The sequence below is a fragment of the Oryctolagus cuniculus genome, chromosome 11 (genome assembly GCF_964237555.1).
Source record: "Oryctolagus cuniculus chromosome 11, mOryCun1.1, whole genome shotgun sequence".
NCBI lineage: Eukaryota > Metazoa > Chordata > Mammalia > Lagomorpha > Leporidae > Oryctolagus > Oryctolagus cuniculus.
In genome coordinates this window covers 14,965,392-14,986,921 of record NC_091442.1, presented here as the reverse complement: position 1 = coordinate 14,986,921, position 21,530 = coordinate 14,965,392, and the positions used below count along the sequence as shown (strand labels likewise).

Sequence of the window (21,530 nt, the reverse complement as noted above, 5' to 3'; positions counted from 1 at the left end):
TCCACTCCTGTCACCACCACAACTGTGCAGAACAGTGACTGGGGTGAGGGACTAGCTCCAGAGGGCAGGGATCACCAGCACTGGTCACCGAGCATCCCCCAGGCTGAGTACAGTGCCTGGCATGCAGCAGATGCTTCATAAATGCAGGCATGTCTGCTAACACGTGACAGGTGCAACCCTGAAAAACCTTCCAGTTCCTAAAACTGGCAGTTTATGGGGGAGGTAGAGCTGGAGCAAACCGCTGGAGGTCTATGCAACTTTGTAACCAGAGCACTAAGAGAAAACAACAATCCTGATGCATCTATGGGCACAATTTAAAAACACTTGTTCTATTCTTACAAAAAAAAAAAAAAAAAAAAAAACAGAACCCAGAAGGCAGCTTGTGGGAGGAGGTATGTGGACCCCTCCTGCTGCTAGGTTATGGAGATAAGGGCTAGGGAGAAGCTGGGTCTGCCTGTTTGCACTGGAACATGTGGCCCAATGGAATTCCAGGAAGGCATGGCCCAGCAGGTGTGGGAATAACGCTCTTTCCTCACTGCTTGCCTAGTCCCAGTATCCATACCCTGTGCCACCAGCAGCTGTCCTGGGTAGCACAGAGTGACTGTGCTGGAAGCATCATGCCATGCTTCGTATCACAGGAGCACCCTGTGTTGTATGAGTGGGCCAGTGCTTCAGTGGCATGTGTTTTACTGTATTGTCCTGACCAACTCACTTACCCGTCTGTCCTGCTGGACTCGGGGGCCCTTTCTGAATGGCCTGCCTTCCTGGTGTCCCAGGGCCTGTGACTCATGAGTTGTCACGCTAGGGGCCCTGAGAGCAGTTCACAGGCTTTGGTTTCTGCCCTCCTAGAACAAGATTGTGGGACTTGCCCAAAAATGCTTGCTGGGAAAGACCTGAGCGGCCCATGGAGAGACGTTTCCTTGTCCAGGAAAAAGAAAGGGGCCCTGAAGCTTGACCAGAAGGGGTGGGTTGAGGAGATGACAAGGAGGTGGCAGGTGCCCGGCCATTTAACCAGGAAAGGAGGCCAGTGGACATGGGAGGGGAGGGGAAGGGAGGGGAGGAGGAGCCTGGGAGGATAATTCCTGCAATGAACGCTCCTCCCACCCCGGGATGCATTGGGCGCTGTCCTAGGTGCTGAACAAAGATCTTTCCCGGGCAGAATTTACCTCCTAGCATGGGGCACAAGATAACAAACATTAAACTAATAAGTAAGTCATACAGCCTGTTAGCTGGCATCCAGTGCTTTGTGGGGAAAGAACAGGAACCTCAGTTTGAAGGGTCTGGGACTTCTTCAGTGGTGGAGAGGAGGGCAGGAGCCAGTGTTAGGGAGCATGGCCAGAGACTAACTTGAACAGTCCTGTGGGAAGTGGGAGAGTGGGCTGGGGCAGACCCCAAGGAGAGGGGAAGAACATTCCATACAACTTAACTTAGGGCTTTCCAACCTCGACACTGTTGGCACTTGGAGCCAGATCATCCTCTGTCGTGTCTGTGTCCCATGAGTAGCAGCTTCCTGATGTTGGCACCCTGCATGCTGGCAGCACCCTCTCACTGTAACAAGTAGAAGTGTCTGTAAATACCACCATACACCGCCTGAGGGGCCCACACACAGGGGGCTAGAGCAGCGCTGTAAGGACAGATGGGCAGAACAGAGAGGAGACAGGATACAAACTCACCGCCAAAATGCATTGATTCAAGGGAAAATACGTTCACAGAGGTGGCTAATTGCTGGTGTACACACAGAGCGAGCACATGGCAGAGAGCAAGAATGTAGTTCCAGGCTGGGTTTATATAGCATAAGCCAGATAAGAGCCATGGGGCCTGGGGCAGAGCTGAGCTAGCTTTTCTAGGGCTTTTCAAACTCAATGAGTAGAGGGTAGGGTAGAGAAGAATACAGGGCATGGGATGGAGCTGGCCTAATCTCACACAAGGAGCCAGAATGGTCCTGAGACCTACATCCTTGCTCCATCAAGGGCCCTTTGAAGAAGATCAAGGGTGAGTGTGCTGCAGAGGTGAGGGAAGAGGTGGGAAGAGGGTGGGTTGGGGGGCCGTTGTCACAGGGGCTCAGTGAGAACTCTGGCTTTGACTTGGAATGAAATGGGGAACGAGTGTAGGCTCTGGAGCAGAGGCAGGAGGGCCTGCATCTCGGCTGTTTGAAGCAGAAGGATGGCAACCTCCCTCCTAACTGGAACAGAAATCCGACACCTGCAGCTGGGCAATCCCAGACCCCATGGGTTGGTAGCTTGGCAGTTTGCCCGCCTACCAGCCCACCATGTTTACAAACCTTTCTTCAAAGACAAAACTGGCCCCAGAGGGGACAAATTGCTTTCCATTCACGTCCTTCCCTGCTGGTGACTTCATATTCATAACAGGATCATCCGTTTAACCAGGAAAGGGGCTGTTGCTTTATGGATAAATTAGTCTGACTCTTAATAATTAAAACTGTGGTGGCGCTCGGCCTGCAGGGATAATGTACTATTATTATAGTCGTTTGTTTCAATTAAATGCTTACTGATTGTACAATAGCAGCTGGGCACCTGTGCGCTAAAGCTATTACTCTGAACAAGACATCTAAATTTCAGGAGGAATTTGTCAGCGTGTGAAGGATCTCCCGCCAAGCATGAAAGTTTATTAGAGATGCTTTCCGAAGAGGCTCCCAGCGAGGGCCAGGCACAGGGGCGGCCTGCTGTCGGCTTTCTTTTCTTCTCTTGTGTGCTGCATTTGTTTTTCCTAAAGGGAGATACTTTTCAAATATTTGACCCTTAAAACCTGAGGCTGTTTCAGAGGGCAGCGTGCCCCTGGGAACACTGGCAGGGTGAGGCTTTGGGAGTGACTTCTCACATCATCCGCTCTGGGGAGGAATAGGCTAAATAATTCCCTCCCAAGACGTCCTAGTCTGGTGCCAGAACCTGTGAGTGTTTGTCCCCTTATATGACAGCAGGGACTTTGTAGATCTGGTTAAGATAAAGATCATGAGATGGGAAGATTTTCCCAATGTTGTCATGACAAGAGTCCTTATAAGAAAGAGGCGGGAAGGTCCAACACACAGAGGGACCATCGGGACCATGAAAGCAGAATGAGAGAAAAGTCCACGGGAAGCAAGATCATGTGCCAAGGGTCGAGGACAGTGTCCACCCTGAAAAAAGAAAGGAAACTGACCCCTCAGGAGCTTCCAGAGGGAGCCAGCCCTGCCCATACCTTGACCTTTGTCCCGCAAGAATGATTTGGAGCATCCAGCCTCTGGAACCTTAACAGAATGAGTTTGTGTTATTGTAAGACGCTGGGTTTGTGGCCATTTGTTCCAGCAGCAATAGCACTGTGGCAGCTCTCTAGGGAGGTGGATTTGCTGCAGATGGCAGGGCTTCCTGCCAGCAGTCAGGGCACAGGCTCATTGCCCATTGCCATCCCCTTAGAACCTGCAGGCACAGTTGCCTCCACCAAGTCCTAACCCCTGGATACTGCTCCATCCTCATCTCCCACTTTTCCTGACACTCCAGCTCCGCCAGGCTGTGGTCAGCTTGCAAAGCTCATCAAGCTGCCACTTGCCTCAGTGCCTTTGCATATGCGGTTCCTGTTCTGTACCCTCCTTGTCTTCCACAAACTTCCCTTCCACAGTCGGCTCAGCCTTCCTGTGGAAAGGCTTTCTGGCTCTTTAGACACTAGAGGGGCTTCTTCTCTGGCGCCCCCCCAACACACACACAGGACAAAAGGCATACTTGGGATGCTGTTAAAACTGCAGGTGCACCTCTGCCTCTTCCCCTCAGACCGTACTCTCTAGATGAGGTGTTGTTAGCCTGCTGTTTGTCTTCTGCATCTGACCCAGGGTCTCAGCCTCTGGGAACGTTTGATGAATGAATGAGTGAGTGAGCGAATGAATGACAGGAGTAGGCTTGGACCCTGGAGGACTGAAGGAACGAAATGGTCACATTGGCAGAGGCCCAGTAGAGGGCAGGAGAACGAGGATGGAGGCAGCGGTGGATGCCCAGGGTCAGAGGACAGTGATCAATGTCCAGGTCTCTGTCTCCAGTCCAGGCTTCTCTGCTAAACCCCGACTCCTAGGCTGGCTCCTCAGGCGTGTGAGTCTTCTTCACACTCCGGAACTGTGTGAGGGAGCTTTGGCGTTGACCTCTCCCTTCAGCGATCCAAGTATTGTAGGCCAAATAATGTCCCCCATATGTCCACAGCTAATCTTCAGCTCCTGTGGATATGGTAACTTCCACAGACCCTCTGTGGACTCCCCTCTGCCTCTGCTCACTGCCTTCTCCCTCCCCCCACCCCGTCCTCCTCCTGCGTCTCTGCCTCAGAGAACTGCAATGTCCACTCCGTGTCACCTTGCATCCAAGAATTGTGCTCGACTGCTGGCTACTACTCATGCCCTACCTCCCACTCAATCATCCATTAATCTTCCTCAGTGTCTCTTAGACCCCCATTGGCCTTGGCCATTGCCATGGTCAACACCACCGTCCCCTCTCCTAGACAGTTACGGTGGCCTCCTGTCCCGACAGCATCATCCACATGCAGTCAAACTGGCCTTTCCAAAGGGCAACCTTGAACACGTCTCTCTCCTGGTGTGGCTTTGATGGCTCCCCCACTGGCCTGGCCAAAGCTTCCCAACTGGGCACCAGGCCAGGCGCTGTCTGTCCCTGCTGACCTTGACCTTGAAAGCCTCGATAAAGCTGCCTTGGATGCAACTCCAAGGTCTGCACAGACCATTCCGTCTTCTCTGACATCCTCCCCTCCTTGCCAGCAAAGTGGCCAGCTGTGAGGCTCAGCCTCACTCTGCTTCCTCCCAGTAGCCTTCTTCTCTGCCGACTGGCTGGGGACAGAGCTACAGGTCTCACCACTGTGTCCCCACCACGCAGGCCTCTTGCAGAGACGGCTGTGTTCAGTCACACTGGGCATGCTCAGGAAGGTTGCTGAAGGGCGGGGAGGCACGGGTGAGCATCAGGGAGAGGCTGGCCCTTGGCACTCTCAGCAGGGCTGGGAGCTGCAAAGAGCTCAGCTGTACTTGGGGGGGTGCGGGGGAGGTGGCAGGGGCCAGCTACAGGGCTGTCACCACTCAGGTTCCCTGCACACAGACTGGGAGGGGGGCTGTGGTCAGCAGGTTTTGGGGGATGCTCTCAGGAATGTCACTCGTGAGGAAGGAAGAAGCCAAGACTGGACACAGAGAGAATGTGAACTAACATGTATTTTTTTTTAAGGATTTATTTTATTTATTTGAAAGACAGAGTTACAGAAAGATTTAGAGACAGAGAGAGACAGGTGAGCCCCGCCTCGCTTGACCCTGAGTGTCATGAGCCTCCCAGCCCTCGTTACTTCTGAGACTGCCGGGGTGGGGGTGGGGGTATACTGCTGTGCCGGCCGGTGAGTTGCTACTGCTCCTTTGGGGTCTGATGGGCCCAGAAATGGAGGCGAGGCTTTCGCACCCTCTGAGCTGAGGCAGAGGGTGAGAGACCGCAGTGGAGCAGAGCTGCTGTGGCCACCAAAAACGCTGCTCCGAGTCCCTGGGCAGAGGGCGGCTGCGTGCAGTGAGTGACAGCTGGTCCCGCCTCCCAGGAAGTTCTGGGAACGGGCAGAAGGTGCGAAGAGCAGCTGTGGGCTTTTTGCTCTGTCCTCAGGCTGCATCCAGAGGTGGATGAGGCTTTGGTCACGAGGCCTTTGTGTTTCCCCTGCGCTGAGACCCTCTGAGGACCCAATACATTCACATCATTCACTCCGCCTTCCCGGAGTGCTGCAGCCGTGGCTCCTGACTGTGGCGTCTGCTTCCATGCAAGGAGCACCAGGCACACCTCCTTTGGTCCCAGACCCCTCCCGTGTGCCAGGCCCTCCACCAGACTTGTGTCTCCCTGCTCGTGAGCAGGGGTGTCCAGCACGCCAGGGAGCGCTCTGTGCCAGGTGGGGGTCCAGCATGGAGGAGGAGATGCAGGCAAGGAAGGCTGCCCTGAGGAGGTGGCATTTCAGGTAGGCCTCGAAGGATGGCGACACAGAGGGAAGGACCTGATGCAGAGCGAAGCCACGTGTCCCTGGGGAGCTCTGGGGAGGGCTGCAAAGAGAAAAGATCCTGATGCTCCACATGTGCACAACAGGGAGTTCAGAGGAAAGGCATAATCAAGTGAACAGAAGTAGAAATTGGCAGGTGGGAAAGAGCCTATCGGGCTGGCGTGGTGGCGGAGCAGGTTAAGCCTCCGCCTGCAATGCCAGCATCCCATATGGGCACTGGTTTGAGACCCGGCTGCTCCACTTCTGATCCTCCCTAGTAATGTGCCTGGGAAAGCAGCAGAGGATGGCCCAAGTCCTTGGGCCCCTGCACCCATGTCAGAGACCCGGAAGAAGCTCCAGGCTCCTGGCTTCAGCCTGGCCCAGCCCTGGCATTGAGGCCATTTGAGGTGTGAACCACTGGATGGAAAATATTCCCTCTCTCTCTTTTCTCCCACCCTCCCTCCCTCCAACTGCCTTTCAAGTAAGTAAAAAACAAAAACAAAACCTTTTTTTTTAAAGAAAGAGCTAAGAGCTTACCAACTATCAGTAAAAGCAAATATATTGCCATATGTAAAATAGCATAGTGTAGTTTTTTTTCTTTCAAAGAAACTTTGAGGTTAAAAATGCTATTATTATTTGGATAGAATTTTATTCTAAAAGGATTAGGAAGCTGATCAAGAATTTGCTTTAATTTTATTTATCTTTATGTATTTGAAAGGCAGAGCGTTGGGAGGGAGAGAGAGAGAGACAGAGACATAGATCTTCCATCTGTGGGTTCACTCCCCAAATGTCTGCAACAGCCAGGGCTAGGCCAGGCTAAAGCTAGGAGACAGGAACTCACTCTGTGTGCCACACAGGTGGCAGGGGCCCACACACTTCTGTCATCATCTGCTGCCTTCCAGGGTGCCCTTAGTTGGAATCAGAAGTGGAACCAGGAAACCTCCCCAGCCACTCTGATGTGGGATGCAGGTGTCCCCAACAGCAGCCTAACCCACTGTGCCTCAACACCCGCCCCAGGGGAGAGTTTTTAGGAGGGGCATCCCATGGCCTCATTTCCATATTTTAGAGAGAGTGACAGCAGTGTGGGAGGGAGATTTAGGATTTGTGGTGGAGGCGGGGATAGTAGTGGGTATGCAGGGGCAGAGCAAAGGGCGTGGGGGACAGGGAGAGAGAGGCTGCGCCCAGGCTTGGGGCTCAGGCAACTGTGGGAATTTTGGTGCCAGGCCCCTTCGCTACTGTTCTGGTCAAACTGCAAGGGAACCAGACCTCAGAATTCAAGATCTGCTTTCATCATGTGAAAGGCGTTGCCGAGGCCACTGAATGGATGAGTTTGGAGCCCAGGCTGGAGGTTAGGGGGCCAGGCTTGCCTTGAACCAAATGTGTCACCTGGAGGCCACCTGTCTCCCATCCTAGCCACCCCCTCCCAAGCTGTGCCCTGTCCCAGCCTTCCCAGAGCCCACCATGACTGTGGTCTAGACTCTGCCTTGAAGAACACGCGTGATGATTTTGTTTTTCACTTTGAATCTCGGTTGAGCTCCTTTTGTATGTGTCACTCTTTCCTTAGAAGGCCATGATTGGCTGGTGCCACGGCTCGCTAGGCTAATCCTCCACCTTGTGGCGCCGGCACACTGGGTTCTAGTCCCGGTCGGGGCACCGGATTCTGTCCCTGTTGCCCCTCTTCCAGGCCAGCTCTCTGCTGTGGCCCGGGAGTGCAGTGGAGGATGGCCCAAGTGCTTGGGCCCTGCACCCCATGGGAGACCAGGAGAAGCACCTGGCTCCTGCCATCGGATCAGCGCGGTGCACCAGCCGCAGCGCACCGGCCACGGCGGCCATTGGAGGGTGAACCAACGGCAAAAGGAAGACCTTTCTCTCTGTCTCTTTCTCTCACTGTCCACTCTGCCTGTCAAAAAAAAAAAAAAAAAAAAAAAAAGAAGGCCATGATCACTGTCCAACTGCAGGTGTCTGTGTGCCTTTACTACCTCCTTACATGCCCATACGTGCTTCATAATGTTACGTGCCTTAAACACGTACATAGGGTATTAGACTACGTGTTCTCCTGGAACTCTTCTCACTTGCTATTGTTTCCAAGTTCACCCACAATGGCAGATGGAGTTCCGGGTCAGAATTCCATTATGTGACTGTGACATGGACTTTGGCCATTTCCAAATTGGTGAGCATTTAGGTGATTACAAGTTTTTCTGGAATGAAAAAAAAATGCTGACATGATCATCTTTGTTGCAAGGAAAATTTTCCAAACATGATTCTTATAACAACGGTAAAACGAAAATGTGTCAAAAATGTTTTTAATCCATTCGTCAGTGAGGAAGTAAGGTTAATTACAGCCAGTTCAAAGGAGAGTACAGAGAAACATACACGTGTAGCAATCAGGAATGTTAACGTAAATTCACTAAGGAATGCCAAACTGCGCACTATCTGTAGGGCGGTGGAATGTAGCGCTTCAGTCATTTTTCTACCCACTGGGCTCAGTTGTGCCTCTGTCAGACTTAGCTGCTAGGTACAAGGTGCACGCAGGACAAAAGTAGAGCAGGGGAATAAATAAAGTGATAATGACAGCAGCTGAAGCAGAATTTAAGACAGAAGCATCCATCCAGGCAAAGATGCTTATTTTTTTATGAACAAGGAGCAGCCATGGTGGAGAGGAAGTGTTCTGGGGCACTTACAGGGTGAACAGCTTCACATCAATATATATGAAGAAAGCCCGTTTAAACCCCGTAGAGAAACTGATGGGAACACAATCGGAATGGCAGGCTTAACTCATTTTTCTCGAGATTTCACAGCTAAAGTGGTCAAAATAATTTATTAAATAGACATGCAGAGAAATCTGGATGTTCCAGAGTAGACACTATTTCAGAGGTGCATGGAAATTTTACATGGTTCAATCCTATCCTGAGCCATCATGAAAAACTCGGCATGGACCAAAAAGGTAAAATGCTACGAGTCACGTTCTCTGACCACAATAACAAAAGGGTGCATGAAATAAAGCACTCTTCCAGACAACGGTAGGTAAAAAAGGAGGGTACACATTCAGTGGTAAAATGTTTATATGACGCAGCTAAGAATCTTTTCAATGGAAAACTCCAAGTTGTGGAGCAGGGTCCCTCAGTCTCAGCAGATTGACATCTGGGGACAGTGGGTGGGGAGGGAGTCGCCCCGTGCGCTGTGGGAGGTCCGTAGTACCCCAGCTGTGAGAAGCACAAATATATTCAGACACCACCAATTGTCCCCTGCCTGGCCAGCTGGCTCCCGTGTGAACCCCTGCCCTGGAGGCCTCTGTTACTAATAAAGGAAATATGAAAATAAATTGTATAGTTTGGAAAAGCTAGATAGAAAACCACGTGTGACACCTGACTTCTACCTTAATAGACAGGAAAGCATAATTCGGTTAAAAATGTTCAAAGTTGTCAAGTTAATTTTTTTAATTGATGAGCAGTTAAAATCTAAACTATTGAAAAGAAAAAAATTAAAATCAGCCTACATTCACAATATTAAAATTTTGAATGAGGATTTAACTACAAAAGCCATATAGTAGATTAAAAATGTTATATTATCTCAGTTAAAATCTAGATGAAATGGGCCATTTCTTTAGATGTGTAGGTATGTGTGTGTGAGTGTGTATGTATGGAACATATACTTACAAATTTAAATATATACCATATAGTACATATTTAAATTACCAAAATATTTGCGAGAACTAGAAAGGAAAATAAACCTACCAGACATGGAAAATATTGCAAAAACAAAAGGTGCTGGGCTTCAGATGGTTTTGTGTCTGCCCTATACCATAATATAAGCACCGGCTTTGCACAAAGAAAACCCCAACAAATAAAACTAAGAGATCGGTTGAAACGGGCAAGCTTTTCAGAAATAAAGACATGTCAGGCTAAGTCAGACAAACCCACGCACAGGCCAGGGCAGCCGCGTTTGTGTCAGACTCTCCTGAAGTCAAAGCAAAAGTGAGACCAAGAGACTGAATACTTCATCATAATAAAAAGTTCCATCCAGAAGGAAGATGCAGTTTGTGGTCTTTCTTGTGTGCAATAAAAACCCACTTCAGATTCCCAAAACAAAAGCTGTACGTATTAAAGGGAGATTTTGATAGAAGCAGAAAAAGTTGCGGGAAGCCTGACAAGGTGCTGTCAGATACAGGAGGCAGCAGGTGAGAAGGGGCATAGCCCTGTCCCTTTGGGTCTTTGCAGGTGAGCGCTGTGGAATTTTTGTAAAATGTCATCACCGTTGGGTCCTGAAGAAAACTTAGCGAATTCTAGAAGGTGCAAAGAGTACCTTCTACGTTCTTCGATCACTTTTTTTTTTTGCCAGAGATTAGCAGCAACAGGAAAATAAACAACCAGTACTTCTCTCTCTCTCTCTCCCCATTCAAATAAATGAAATTAAATAAAAATAAAATTAAAAAATTGAAAACCTATTAACTTGCCTAATGAAGAAAAAGTGAGGAAAACACAGATATGTAGCATTAGATGGTAGACAATAACCCCAGATACAGAGGAAATAAAAATAATTAGGAGTCTACAAATCGCTGTGCCTTGCTGACCTGTGTGCATACGGATTACGCCTAGGTCAGATGTGCACACGGTTCTCAACGTGTGTCTGCTATGAGGAACGCTTATGTGTGTATGCCAGAAATAACCACTGAGAGACTCATAGGGAATAGAGTTAATAAGGAAATTATGGCTAAACTTTATCAATTGTATTTATTCAGTGTATTTAAGAAAAGCTTATTCAATATAGGGCTTAGCAAATGCCAGGTAGATTTGATCTGTAACAGCCGTAGAAGGTAGGGTTGATTACATCCAATTTTTTAAAAGATTTATTTATTTATTGGGAAGCAGAGTTAGAGAGGGAGAGACAGAGAGAGAGGTTTGTTCACCCCCCACCCCCCCCAAATGGCTGTAACAGCCAGGGCTGGGCCAATCCGAAACCAGGAGCCAGGAGCTTCTTCCAGGTCTTCCATGTGGGTGCAGGGGCCCAAGTACTTGGGTCATCTTCCGCTGCTTTCCCAGGCACATAAGGAAGGAGCTGGATCAGAAGCGGAGCAGCCAGGACTGGAACTGGTGCCCATATGGGATGCAGGCACTGCAGGCAAAGGCTGCACTTAGTATACCTCAGGGCCAACCCCACATTATATCCACATTTTACTAATGAATAAATGAGACACAGCGAGGGTAAGTAACTTGGCCAAGTCACCCAGCTGTTTAGGAACAGGACCAGGATTTGGCCGGCACCGTGGTTCAATAGGCTAATCCTCTGCCTGAGGCGCTGGCACCCCAGGTTCTAGTCCCGGTCAGGGCATCGGATTCTGTCCTGGTTTCTCCTTTTACTGTCCAGCTCTCTGCTGTGGCCCGGGAGTGCAGTGGAGGATGGCCCAAGTGCTTGGGCCCTGCACCCCATGGGAGACCAGGAGGAAGTACCTGGCTCCTGGCTTCCGATAGGTGCACTGCGCTGGCCGCAGCATGCCACCAGAGCGGCCATTGGGGGGGTAAACCAACGGAAAGGAAGACCTTTCTCTCTGTCTCTCTCTCTGTCACTGTCCACTCTGCCTGACCAAAAAAAAAAAAAGGATTCAAAACAGTCTGAAAACAGTCTGTGTGTACTTGTGTACTGATTGCTAGTATGCTGCCTGGCAAATCAGTGCAGAGGTTCGTCCCATTCCAGGGGCAAAACTGTGTATAATCAAATGAGCCGTTTGCAGCTGGCCTGAGCTCTGGCCCGGGCTGAGATGCCAACTGTCTTCCCAGGTGACCGTCAACGGAGTGGCAGTTGGTCACCATAGCTCCCCTGCAGGTGCACTGATCCTGCAGGGGTCAAGAAGGGGTAGAACTGTGTGATGACCCAGTGCCCTGTGCTCCGCTTGCAGATCCAGGAGATGGTGCACTCGGAGGTGGCGGCCTACGACGCGGGCCGGCCAGGGCCCCTGCTGGGCCGCCCTGCCATGCTGGCCAGCCACATGACTGCCCTCAGCCAGTCCCAGCTCATCTCGCAGATGGGCCTCCGGAGCGGCATTGCCCACAGCTCCCCCTCGCCCCCAGGGAGCAAGTCAGCCACGCCCTCACCCTCCAGTTCCACCCAGGAGGAGGAGTCAGAAGCTCACTTCAAGGTAGGCGGGGTGGGGCATGGCACCTGGAGTCAGCCCTCGTAGAGGAGCCAGGAAGGTGTCAGCTGGGAAAGAGTGACCCCAGGGCAAAGGGTCCTGGACGGCAGGACGCTGGACCGTCCCAGAGGTGATGGCTCAGTTGCCTGCAGAGCATCCGCCAGGTCCACCTGCCGCTCAGTATCCTGCTCGCGCCTCCTCTCCCTCCCATGGTGAAGTCAACGCCACAGCCCTGCTGGTTCTCACGCATGAGCTACACACACAGCCCGGGCTCCGACCCAGGGTGTGGGCATCTGTCCATACTCTGTGGGGCATGGAGCCTGACCCCACAGCCCAGCCCGGGTGCCTGTGTCTGGGACCGCGCGGTGGCCTGGTGTTGCCTGTGTGTTCTAGGAGCTAGACCAGCACACACCGGAGCTGCGGGAAAAGTCCAGCTCAGCCTCAGCCTGGGCCAGGGCCCCCTAGACAGCGGGCTCCGGGGCTTCCCTGGTTTTCTCTTTCTTTCTTTCTTTCTTTCTTTCTTTCTTTCTTTCTTTCTTTCTTTCTTTCTTTCTTTCTTTCTTTCTTTCTTTCTTTCCTTCCTTCCTTCCTTCCTTCCTTCCTTCCTTCCTTCTGTCTTTTTTCTTTCTTTTTTTTCTTTCTTTCCTTCCTTCCTTCCTTCCTTCCTTCCTTCCTTCCTTCCTTCCTTCCTTCATTCCTTCTTTCTTTCAATTTTTTTTTTTAAGATTTATTTATTGATTTACACAGAGAGAGGGAGACACACAGAAAAGAGGTCTTCCATCCTCTGGCTCACTTTCCAAATGGCCACAGCAGCAGCAGCAGTAGGAACAATAGGAGTAGCAGTAGGAGCATTTGAGACAGAGAGAGCTTCTTTCCACCAGTTCATTCCCAAATGCCCTCACTAGTCAAGGCCAGAGCAGACTGCGTCCAGGAACCGAGAAGTCCATGGAGGCCTCCCATGTTGGTGGCAGGGACTCAGGAACTTTAGCCTTTACCTGCTGCCTCCCGGGGTGTGCATTAGCGGGAAGCTGGAGCCAGGAGCAGAGCCGGGATTCGAACCCAGGCACTTGGGCCAAACACCCACGCTGTGTGGCTTTCTGCCCTCTCTCACCTGGGCAGCTCTCAGGAGAGAAGAGACCCTCTGCCGACCCAGGGAAAAAGGCCAAGAACCCCAAGAAGAAGAAGAAGAAAGACCCAAACGAGCCGCAGAAGCCCGTGTCAGCCTACGCGCTCTTCTTCAGGGACACCCAGGCCGCCATCAAGGGGCAGAACCCCAGCGCCACCTTCGGGGACGTGTCCAAAATCGTGGCCTCCATGTGGGACAGCTTGGGAGAGGAGCAGAAGCAGGTGAGCCAGGACCCCTTCCTGAGATGGCCCCTGAGGACCTATGTGCTTGGGGCCAAGGACAGACCTTGAAGGTCTGGACCCAGGCCTGGCCTCTGCAGCCAACGGCTCCTGCAGAGGGCCTCCCCGGGCTCAGCTCCCTGGCCAGCGCTGAGGTTCCCTCCAGCTCCCCTGAGTGCCAGCTGTGTTCCCCAGGGGACCCCCGGTCCTAGACTTCTGCTTCCCCAGCTGTGAATGAGCGTCTCTGTCCATCCTGCCCCTCAGCTCTGCAGGTCTGGAGTCCAGGCCAGAGCTTCCTGTCCCACTCACCACATGTCTGGGGCCCCCCTAGAGGCCTCCTGGGGGCAACAGAGAGCAGAACCAGCTCACTGGCCAATGCAGTCGCCAGCTGTGTGACCTTGAGCTGACCACTTAACCTCTCTGAGCCTCGCTTTTCCTATCTGCGAAGCAGAGAGCTGGCTGCCGTGCTCTGAGCTCACGTCGGAGCTGAGTGCTGTGCAGGGCTCTCTCCACTGTGTCCTGGAATCCTTACAACACCCTGTGGAGTGGCCGCTGCATTCCTGTTTCGTTAGCAGGAAATGGAGATGCCAAGAGACTAAGCACCTGGCCCAGGTCGCCGCTGTGAGTCAGGGTAGTCAGCATCTGAAGTCAGATCGGTGGAACCAGGAGGCCCAGTGAGGCTGCTGGTGACACAGCCCCGTGTCAGTCCCGTGAGCAGATACATCATGGGTGTAACGCTGGGGTTGTCACTGTGCCACGTACCAGGAGGGCCCAGGTACACACGAGAGCAAAGAGAGGGGACGGCCCCAGTCCTAGGGCCAGGTCTCCAGGTGCAAGCTGAGGGTGAGTTCCTTTGGGGGAGAGGAAGTGCTCCAGGTGGGAGTGCCAAGCTTACGAAGGCCTGGGGAGGGAAGGAGCCCAGTGAGGCCCTGGGACCGCAGGGAGACCCCCGTGGCTGTGGAGGGCAGTGAGAGCCAGTGGGGCAGAGACGGAGCTGGGGTGGTGGCAGGGGCGGAGCCTGGGAAAGGGTCAGGTCCACATTCTAAGAGCAGAGGAAACCACTGAAGAAGTTTAAGCAGAGCGAAGACCCGTGTGGCCGCCTGCAGGCAGGTAAGGGTGGACGTGGCAGGGCGACCGACGTCCAGGTGGGAGGTGACAGCAGCTGGGACCAGAGGATTGGGGGTGGCCGTGGAACACTGCATGGGAAACGCCTTCTTAAGAGTCTGGCCTGGGTTCTGGGTGAAGGGAGATTTGCTCACTGAGCCGGGAAACACGAGGAAGGTAGCAGGTGTGGGCCAGAGACAAGGGCTGTTGTCCTGCCTGAGCGCTAGCCCTTATCACACCCTAACATCTACTACCCTTTTGGAATAGATTACAGTGGGAGGGCTTTACCGGGGAGGCTGCATTGGCTGGCGGGGGAGGGAGGAAGGGGGCGGCCAGAAGGGGACCTTCTCAAGGAGGTGGCCACCACGGGCGCCTGGAGCAGTCCCACCAGGGCACTTGGGGAGCCAGTGTAGGACACCCTACATGGTGGGTCACCCCACGGGAGAGCAAGGCTGCTGTCCTACACCTGCTCTGTCCATCATGGGTTGACAGCTGCTGCAGGGGACACAAATACCCCAGCACTTCTGCCCTGTGCCCAAAGAGCCCTGTGCCAATGGATGCCATAGTGGTGGGTGTGGTTGGAAGCGGAGCTGCAGCAATGCCAAGACCCCAGGGGCTGTGGACAGGGCTGGGGAGGGCACCGGCGGCGTCTGCTGCACCGACACTGTCACTGTCATTGGTTTCTTTCACTGGCATCCATCTCCCTCTCGTGCTCAGTCCCTGCAAGGATGGAGAGCTCAGGCACTCTGTCCCAGGAGGCTCCCCACTGACCCCAGAGGGCAGCCCAGAGTCGGCAGAGGAGGCTGAGGGGCCCAGCCCCCATGTTGGTGCTGTTTCTGAGGCATTTTTATTCCTTTTCATTGACTTCTCTGTTTTTTTTTTAATCTAACAACTTGATACATATTTATTTCCATCCAAGAGCTTGGTAATCTCTCCTTTCAGTCAATGCATTATAAATGGTGAGCACGCACATTTATTTATTTATTTATTTAATTGAAAACCAGAATTACAGAGAGGCAGAGGAAGAGGCAGAGAGAGGGAGGTCTTCCATCTGCTAGCTCACTCACCAAAATGGCCACAATGGCCAGAGCTGAGCCAATCCAAAGTCAGGAGCCAGGAGCCCCTTCCAGGTCTCCCAAGCAGGTACAGGGGCCCAAGGACTTGGGCCATCTTCTACTGCTTTCCCAGGCCATAGCAGAGAACTGGATCAGAAGTGGAGCAGCTGGGACTCGAACCAACGCCCAAATGGCATGCTGGCACTGCAGGCCATGGCTTTACCTGCTACGCCACAGTGCTGCTGCCCCCCATCCAATTTTTTTTTTTTTTTTGCAAACTGTTGTTGGTATGTTTTTTCCTATTTTAAAAACATCCATTTTTACTCATTAAAAAGGCAGACTGGGAGAAAAAGATCTTCTATCCACTGGTTCACTCCCCATTTTCCCACAACAGCAAGGGCTGGGCCAAGCCAAGACCAGGAGCCAGGAACTCCATCCGGGTCTCCCACATAGTGGCAGGGACTCAAGTACTTGGGCCATCACTTGCCACCTCCCAGGTGCATTGGCAGGGACCTGGACAGAAACAGAGGTGGGACTCCATCCCAGACACTCTGCTATGGGATGTGGGCCTCCCAAGTGCTTGCTAAATAGGCATTTTTAAAAGATTTGTTGGGGGCCGGTGCCGCAGCTCACTAGGCTAATCCTCCACCTGCGGTGCTGGCACCCCGGGTTCTAGTCCCAGTCGGGGTGCCAGATTCTGTCCTGGTTGCTCCTCTTCCGGTCCAGCTCTCTGCTGTGGCCCGGGAAGGCAGTGGAGGATGGCCCAAGTGTTTGGGCCCTGCACCCGCATGGGAGACCAGGAGGAAGCACCTGGCTCCTGGCTTCGGATCGGCTGTAGCTGCCACTTGGGGGGTAAACCAACGGAAAAAGGAAGACCTTTCTCTCTGTCTCTCTCTCTCTCACTGTCTAACTCTGACTGTCAAAAAATAAAAAATAAAAAGATTTATTGGGGCTGGTGCTGTAGAGCAGTGGGTTAAAGCCCTGGCCTGAAGCGCCGGCATCCCATATGGGTGCTGGTTCTAGTTCCGGCTGCTCCACTTTCAATCCAGCTCTCTGCTATGGCCTGGGAAAGCAGTAGACGACCCGGAGGAAGCTCCTGGCTCCTGGCTTCGGAACAGCGTAGCTCCAGCCGTTGCGGCCATCTGGGGAGTGAACCAGACCTCTCTCTGACTCTCCCTCTCTCTGTAGCTCTGTCTTTCAAATAAATAAAATAAATTTAAAAATAAAAAATTTATTTATTTATTTGAAATACTGAGTTACAAAGAAGCAGAGGCAGAGAGAGAGGTCTTCCATTCACTGGTTCACTCCCCAAGTGGCCGCAGCAGCTGGAACTGTCCTGATCCAAAGCCAGGAGCCAGCAGCTTCTTCTGGGTCTCCCACACAGGTGCAGGGGCCCAAGGACTTGGGCCATCTTCTACTGCTTTCCCAGGGCATAGCAGAGAGCTGGATCAGAAGTGGAGCAGGCCGGCGCCGTGGCTCAATAGGCTAATCCTCCACCTAGCGGCGCCGGCACACCGGGTTCTAGTCCCGGTCGGAACGCCGGATTCTGTCCCAGTTGCCCCTCTTCCAGGGCCAGCTCTCTGCTGTGGCCAGGGAGTGCAGTGGAGGATGGCCCAAGAGCTTGGGCCCTGCACCCCATGGGAGACCAGGGTAAGTACCTGGTTCCTGCCATCGGATCAGCGCGGTGCGCCGGCCACGGCAGCCATTGGAGGGTGAACCAACGGCAAAGGAAGACCTTTCTCTCTGTCTCTCTCTCTCACTGTCCACTCTGCCTGTCAAATAAATAAATAAAAATTAAAAAAAAAAAGTGGAGCAGCTGGGACTCAAAACATACCATATGGGATGCTGGCACTGCAGGTGGCAGCTTTTCCTGCTATGCCACAGGGCCAGCCCCAGAATTTATCTTTTTAACTACCCACCTGGCTAAGCTGTCTTATTATTTCTGGGAATGTTCAATTAATTCCTGGGTTTTCAGGTAAAAAAATATACATAAATATAAAAACATACACATCTCAGTGTGTGCGTATGTGTGTGTGTGTATAATCTATAAATACATTACATGCATGTATGCTCTACAAATGATGGTGACGGTTTTTGTCTCCTTATTTTTATCTCCTAATTTCCTGTAGTTATAATTCTGATTTTATCTTCCCAGTTATAATAATTAGGACTTTCACAAAAATATGTTAAATAATGGTGATGACAGTGGTCTTAGGTTCTTTGAATTACCTTTCATGTAATAGTTTTTAACTATTAAGCATAAGGGAGACTATTGTGTCAGTTTTTTAAATCACATTTAAAATTTTATTTATACTCCAATTTTACTAATATTGAATACACTAATAACCAAGGGCAGTAGTGTTGAGAAAATTATAGGAAACCAATAAAAACCCTACTTCTCCTCAAAAATTTCTAGCCTAGCTGATTTGGTAGTAAATTCTTACAAATCATCGAACAGCAGATGATTCTAGCACTTAGAAAAAGGAAAACCTGCCCAAGTCTTTCTATACAATGTAATCTGGAAACTAAGCATTATGAAGGAAACTGTGTCAGTTAGGTTTGAAAGATAACAAACAATCCCCAAACTTAAAGCAACCACCATTTACTCAACTTAAGATGTCGAGGTTCCGGGGCTTGTGCTGGGCTCAGCTTGGTGGTTCTGCTGCTGCTCTTGGCTGGGCTCAGCTGGGTGATTCTGCTGCCGCTCTTGGCTGGGCTCAGCTGGGTGATTCTGCTGCCGCTCTTGGCTGGGCTCGGCTGTGCATCTGCAGTGCAGTAGGGTAGGCAGCTCTGCTTCTGGGAACCAGATGACTGTCAGTCAAACTGGGCCACGAGTGTCTCATCACCCAGCTGGCTGGCCTATGCTTGCTCACGTGGCAAATCAGAGTCCCAGGAGCGGCAGAAGGCAGGCCCCACTGTGCAAGCACTTTTCAAGTCTGCTGGCATCAACTCTGCCCCTGTTCTGTTGGCAAAAGCAAGTTCCAAGGCCAAGCCCCACAACACTGTGGGAGGGCTCTATTCAAAGGCAGAGACACAAGGAGGTTTGGACAAAATGGGGCCATTCCTACTATGGCATATGAACCTATGTCTAAACTTCCTAATAACTAGCTTAGTAAATATGAATCCGAAGACACTATAAACAAGTAGCGTTCATTCAAGGATACAAAGATGATTAAGACATTCTGTACTGTGCTGGATTAAAATCAGGGGCTTTAGGGGCTTCTTTCTAGACTTCATTCTGTCTCTCTGTTGTCAGTTGTGCTGATGTGAGCTGGAGGCCCAGGGAGGAGAAATGCGCTAGCCAAGGGCACACAGCCATGTGGCTGAGGAGCCGGGATACAGTCTTGCCTCCACACTCTGAGAGTGCTCCCAGAAATGAGCCCCTGGTGGCTTCCCCAGCGTCTGATCAGCCACCCTCATCCACACAAGGCCCTTGAGTGCATGCCTCCCTGCCCCAGGCCCCTGCAGCCTGTCTCCTCTGTGGCACCCCTCCCCAGCGTTGCCTGTGTCTTGGATCTTCCAGGCCTACAAGAGGAAGACCGAAGCAGCAAAGAAGGAGTATCTGAAGGCTCTGGCGGCCTACAGGGCTAGCCTGGTCTCCAAGGTAACGGAATCCCTGAGCACAGCTTCGATAAGCCAGGGGCCCCTGGGGGAGGCAGCAAGAAGAGAGGCCCTCAGGAGTGGGCAGCAGCCTGGACCTTGGAAAGGAGGGGTGAGACCGACATGGCCAGGTCTGCAGCACACCTGCCATGTGCCAGGCTCGTGCCGGCCTCTTTATGTGCAATGAAATGCCATCCAGTTCTTCCAGGAAGGGCCCAGCACTCGGAGGGGGCAGGCAGCATGCCTGACGTTATCCAGTTTGTTCGGTGCCTGCACTCGCACTCAAACTTGGTTTCACCAGTCTTTGCACCTGCCCACACCATCTTTCCCCACGGTCAACACCAGCAGTGCAGGGGGCTGGATGGCCCAGCAGAGAGAGGGCTGCTATGGAGAAGATGGCATCAGGGGGGTGGCAAAGGGCACAGTTCTGAGAAGACCTCGTGCAAAGGCATGGGAGCCGGGGCAGGGCTTCAGCGGGTGATGGCTCTGCCGGCTGGTGCTGGCTTCACTGCTGGCCAAGGACCACAGGAGTCCCCCCTGGGTGGGGGTAACAGCAGGGGGAGGTGTCTAGTGAGGTCCAAGTGCATGCCAGGGATTCTGCACAGTTCCCTGGTCAGTCCACACTGCTCCCCTAAGGGCCTAAAGAGCCAGCCCAGGCTGTGTCGGGGGTTGCAAAGCCCCTGGCCTCACAGCCCACATTCTTGCCCGCTCTCCTCCAGAGTGATGGGTCCTCTCTCCTTCCAGAGCCCCCCGGAGCAGAGCGAGAGCAAGAGCACGCAGGCAAACCCGCCAGCCAAGATGCTGCCCCCGAAGCAGCCCATGTACGCCATGCCAGGCCTCGCCTCCTTCCTCACGCCCTCGGACCTGCAGGCCTTCCGCAGCGGGGCCTCTCCCGCCACCCTCGCCCGGACACTGGGCTCCAAGTCGCTGCTGCCAGGCCTCAGCGCGTCCCCACCGCCGCCACCCGCCTTCCCGCTCAGCCCTTCCCTGCATCAGCAGCTGCCACTGCCTCCGCACGCACAGGGCGCCCTCCTCAGTCCCTCTGTCAGCATGTCCCCTGCCCCCCAGCCCTCTGTCCTGCCCACCCCCATGGCACTGCAGGTGCAGCTGGCAATGAGCCCCTCGCCTCCAGGGCCACAGGTGAGCAGAGCAGAGGAGGGGTGAGTCCTTCTGGGATCCCTGGTGGAGACGGGAGGTGGCTTGGGATCTGGAACACTGGCCCTGCCACTCACCAGCTGTGTGACTGCAGCCTTGGCACCCTACCTCTCTGTGCCTCAACTTCCCCATCTCTGAAATCACCTTGGCTCATCCGAGGCCCCAGCAGCAGTGAAGAGTTCACGAGCTCCAGAGCCTGGCATATTCCAGGGCCTCCTCTTATGCCCAGTCCACCTTGGCTCCCCGCCCCAAGAGGAAGGTGTGGGCATTGGCCCCAGCCCCCTGCTCTCTCCTCCAAGGTCTAACCCCCACCCCACAATTGTTTCATAGAGACAATTCCAAGGCGCACACCACCCTGGGAGTTCATTCAGCCTAATGGCCCCATTTTATAGATTGAGGAACTGAGGCCCAGGAAAGGAAAGGCTGTGACAACAATGTCACCCACCCCCAGTCATCTTAGACAATAGCTGAATTGTTTGGGCAGGTGTCTCATGGGGAACGGGAAGAAGCGCTGGGGGGCAGAGAGGCAGAGGGGACTCTGTGGGCCCCCAGCGGACGTGTCCATCTGCAGAGCGCCCGAGACAGCCCCCACCCCCTTCTGCCTTCCCTCGTTCACCGTCTCCTCCTTCCCCTCCCCAGGACTTCCCTCACATCTCCGAGTTCCCCAGCGGCTCCGGGTCCCGCTCACCGGGCCCATCCAACCCCCCAAGCAGTGGGGACTGGGACAGCAGTTACCGGAGCGGGGAGTGCAGCACCAGCACCTGCAGGTCAGTCCCCGGCCTCCGTCCCAGCTCCGGGAGCGTGGGGAACAGAGATGACAAAGTGGTCGACAACGCTAAGGGGGACGCGGAAAGGGGACCCCCGGGTCTTCCAGAGGCTTCGTCCCGCTGGGAAACCAAGGCTGCCCGTCAGGCTGCGTTCCCCCTTCCCTCCTGGGTTTCCCACCTCCCTGGGACAGTCGCAGGTGGGTCGTTGGCCAGGTTCCCGGGGCAGAGCCCTAGTGACAGGGGCCGGGTGCCTCTGCCATGGGTCGCGGGGTTTGTGGGAGAAAGGACACAGAGGCAGGGCGGGGCAGGGTCGTGGCTCCAGCTGGAGACTCACTGACCCCCCATGGGAGCCCTGAGGTACCCCAGAGCAGGCCCCGCCTGGAGGTCGGGAGCTGGCTGTGT

General features: G+C 53.1%; 1 protein-coding gene across 8 annotated transcripts in view; it reads left to right on the top strand.

The window, feature by feature from the left end:
- Positions 1–21,530, top strand: part of TOX2 (TOX high mobility group box family member 2) — a 130,575-nt gene that overhangs the window by 106,895 nt on the left and 2,150 nt on the right. For all 8 annotated transcript variants that reach the window (XM_051845032.2, XM_051845035.2, XM_051845030.2 and 5 more), the window contains 5 exons: positions 11,870–12,109; positions 13,223–13,450; positions 19,130–19,210; positions 19,951–20,346; positions 21,001–21,128. In XM_051845032.2, coding sequence (XP_051700992.2) covers positions 11,870–12,109; positions 13,223–13,450; positions 19,130–19,210; positions 19,951–20,346; positions 21,001–21,128 — 1,073 coding nt within the window. The remainder of the gene's footprint in view (positions 1–11,869; positions 12,110–13,222; positions 13,451–19,129; positions 19,211–19,950; positions 20,347–21,000; positions 21,129–21,530) is intronic.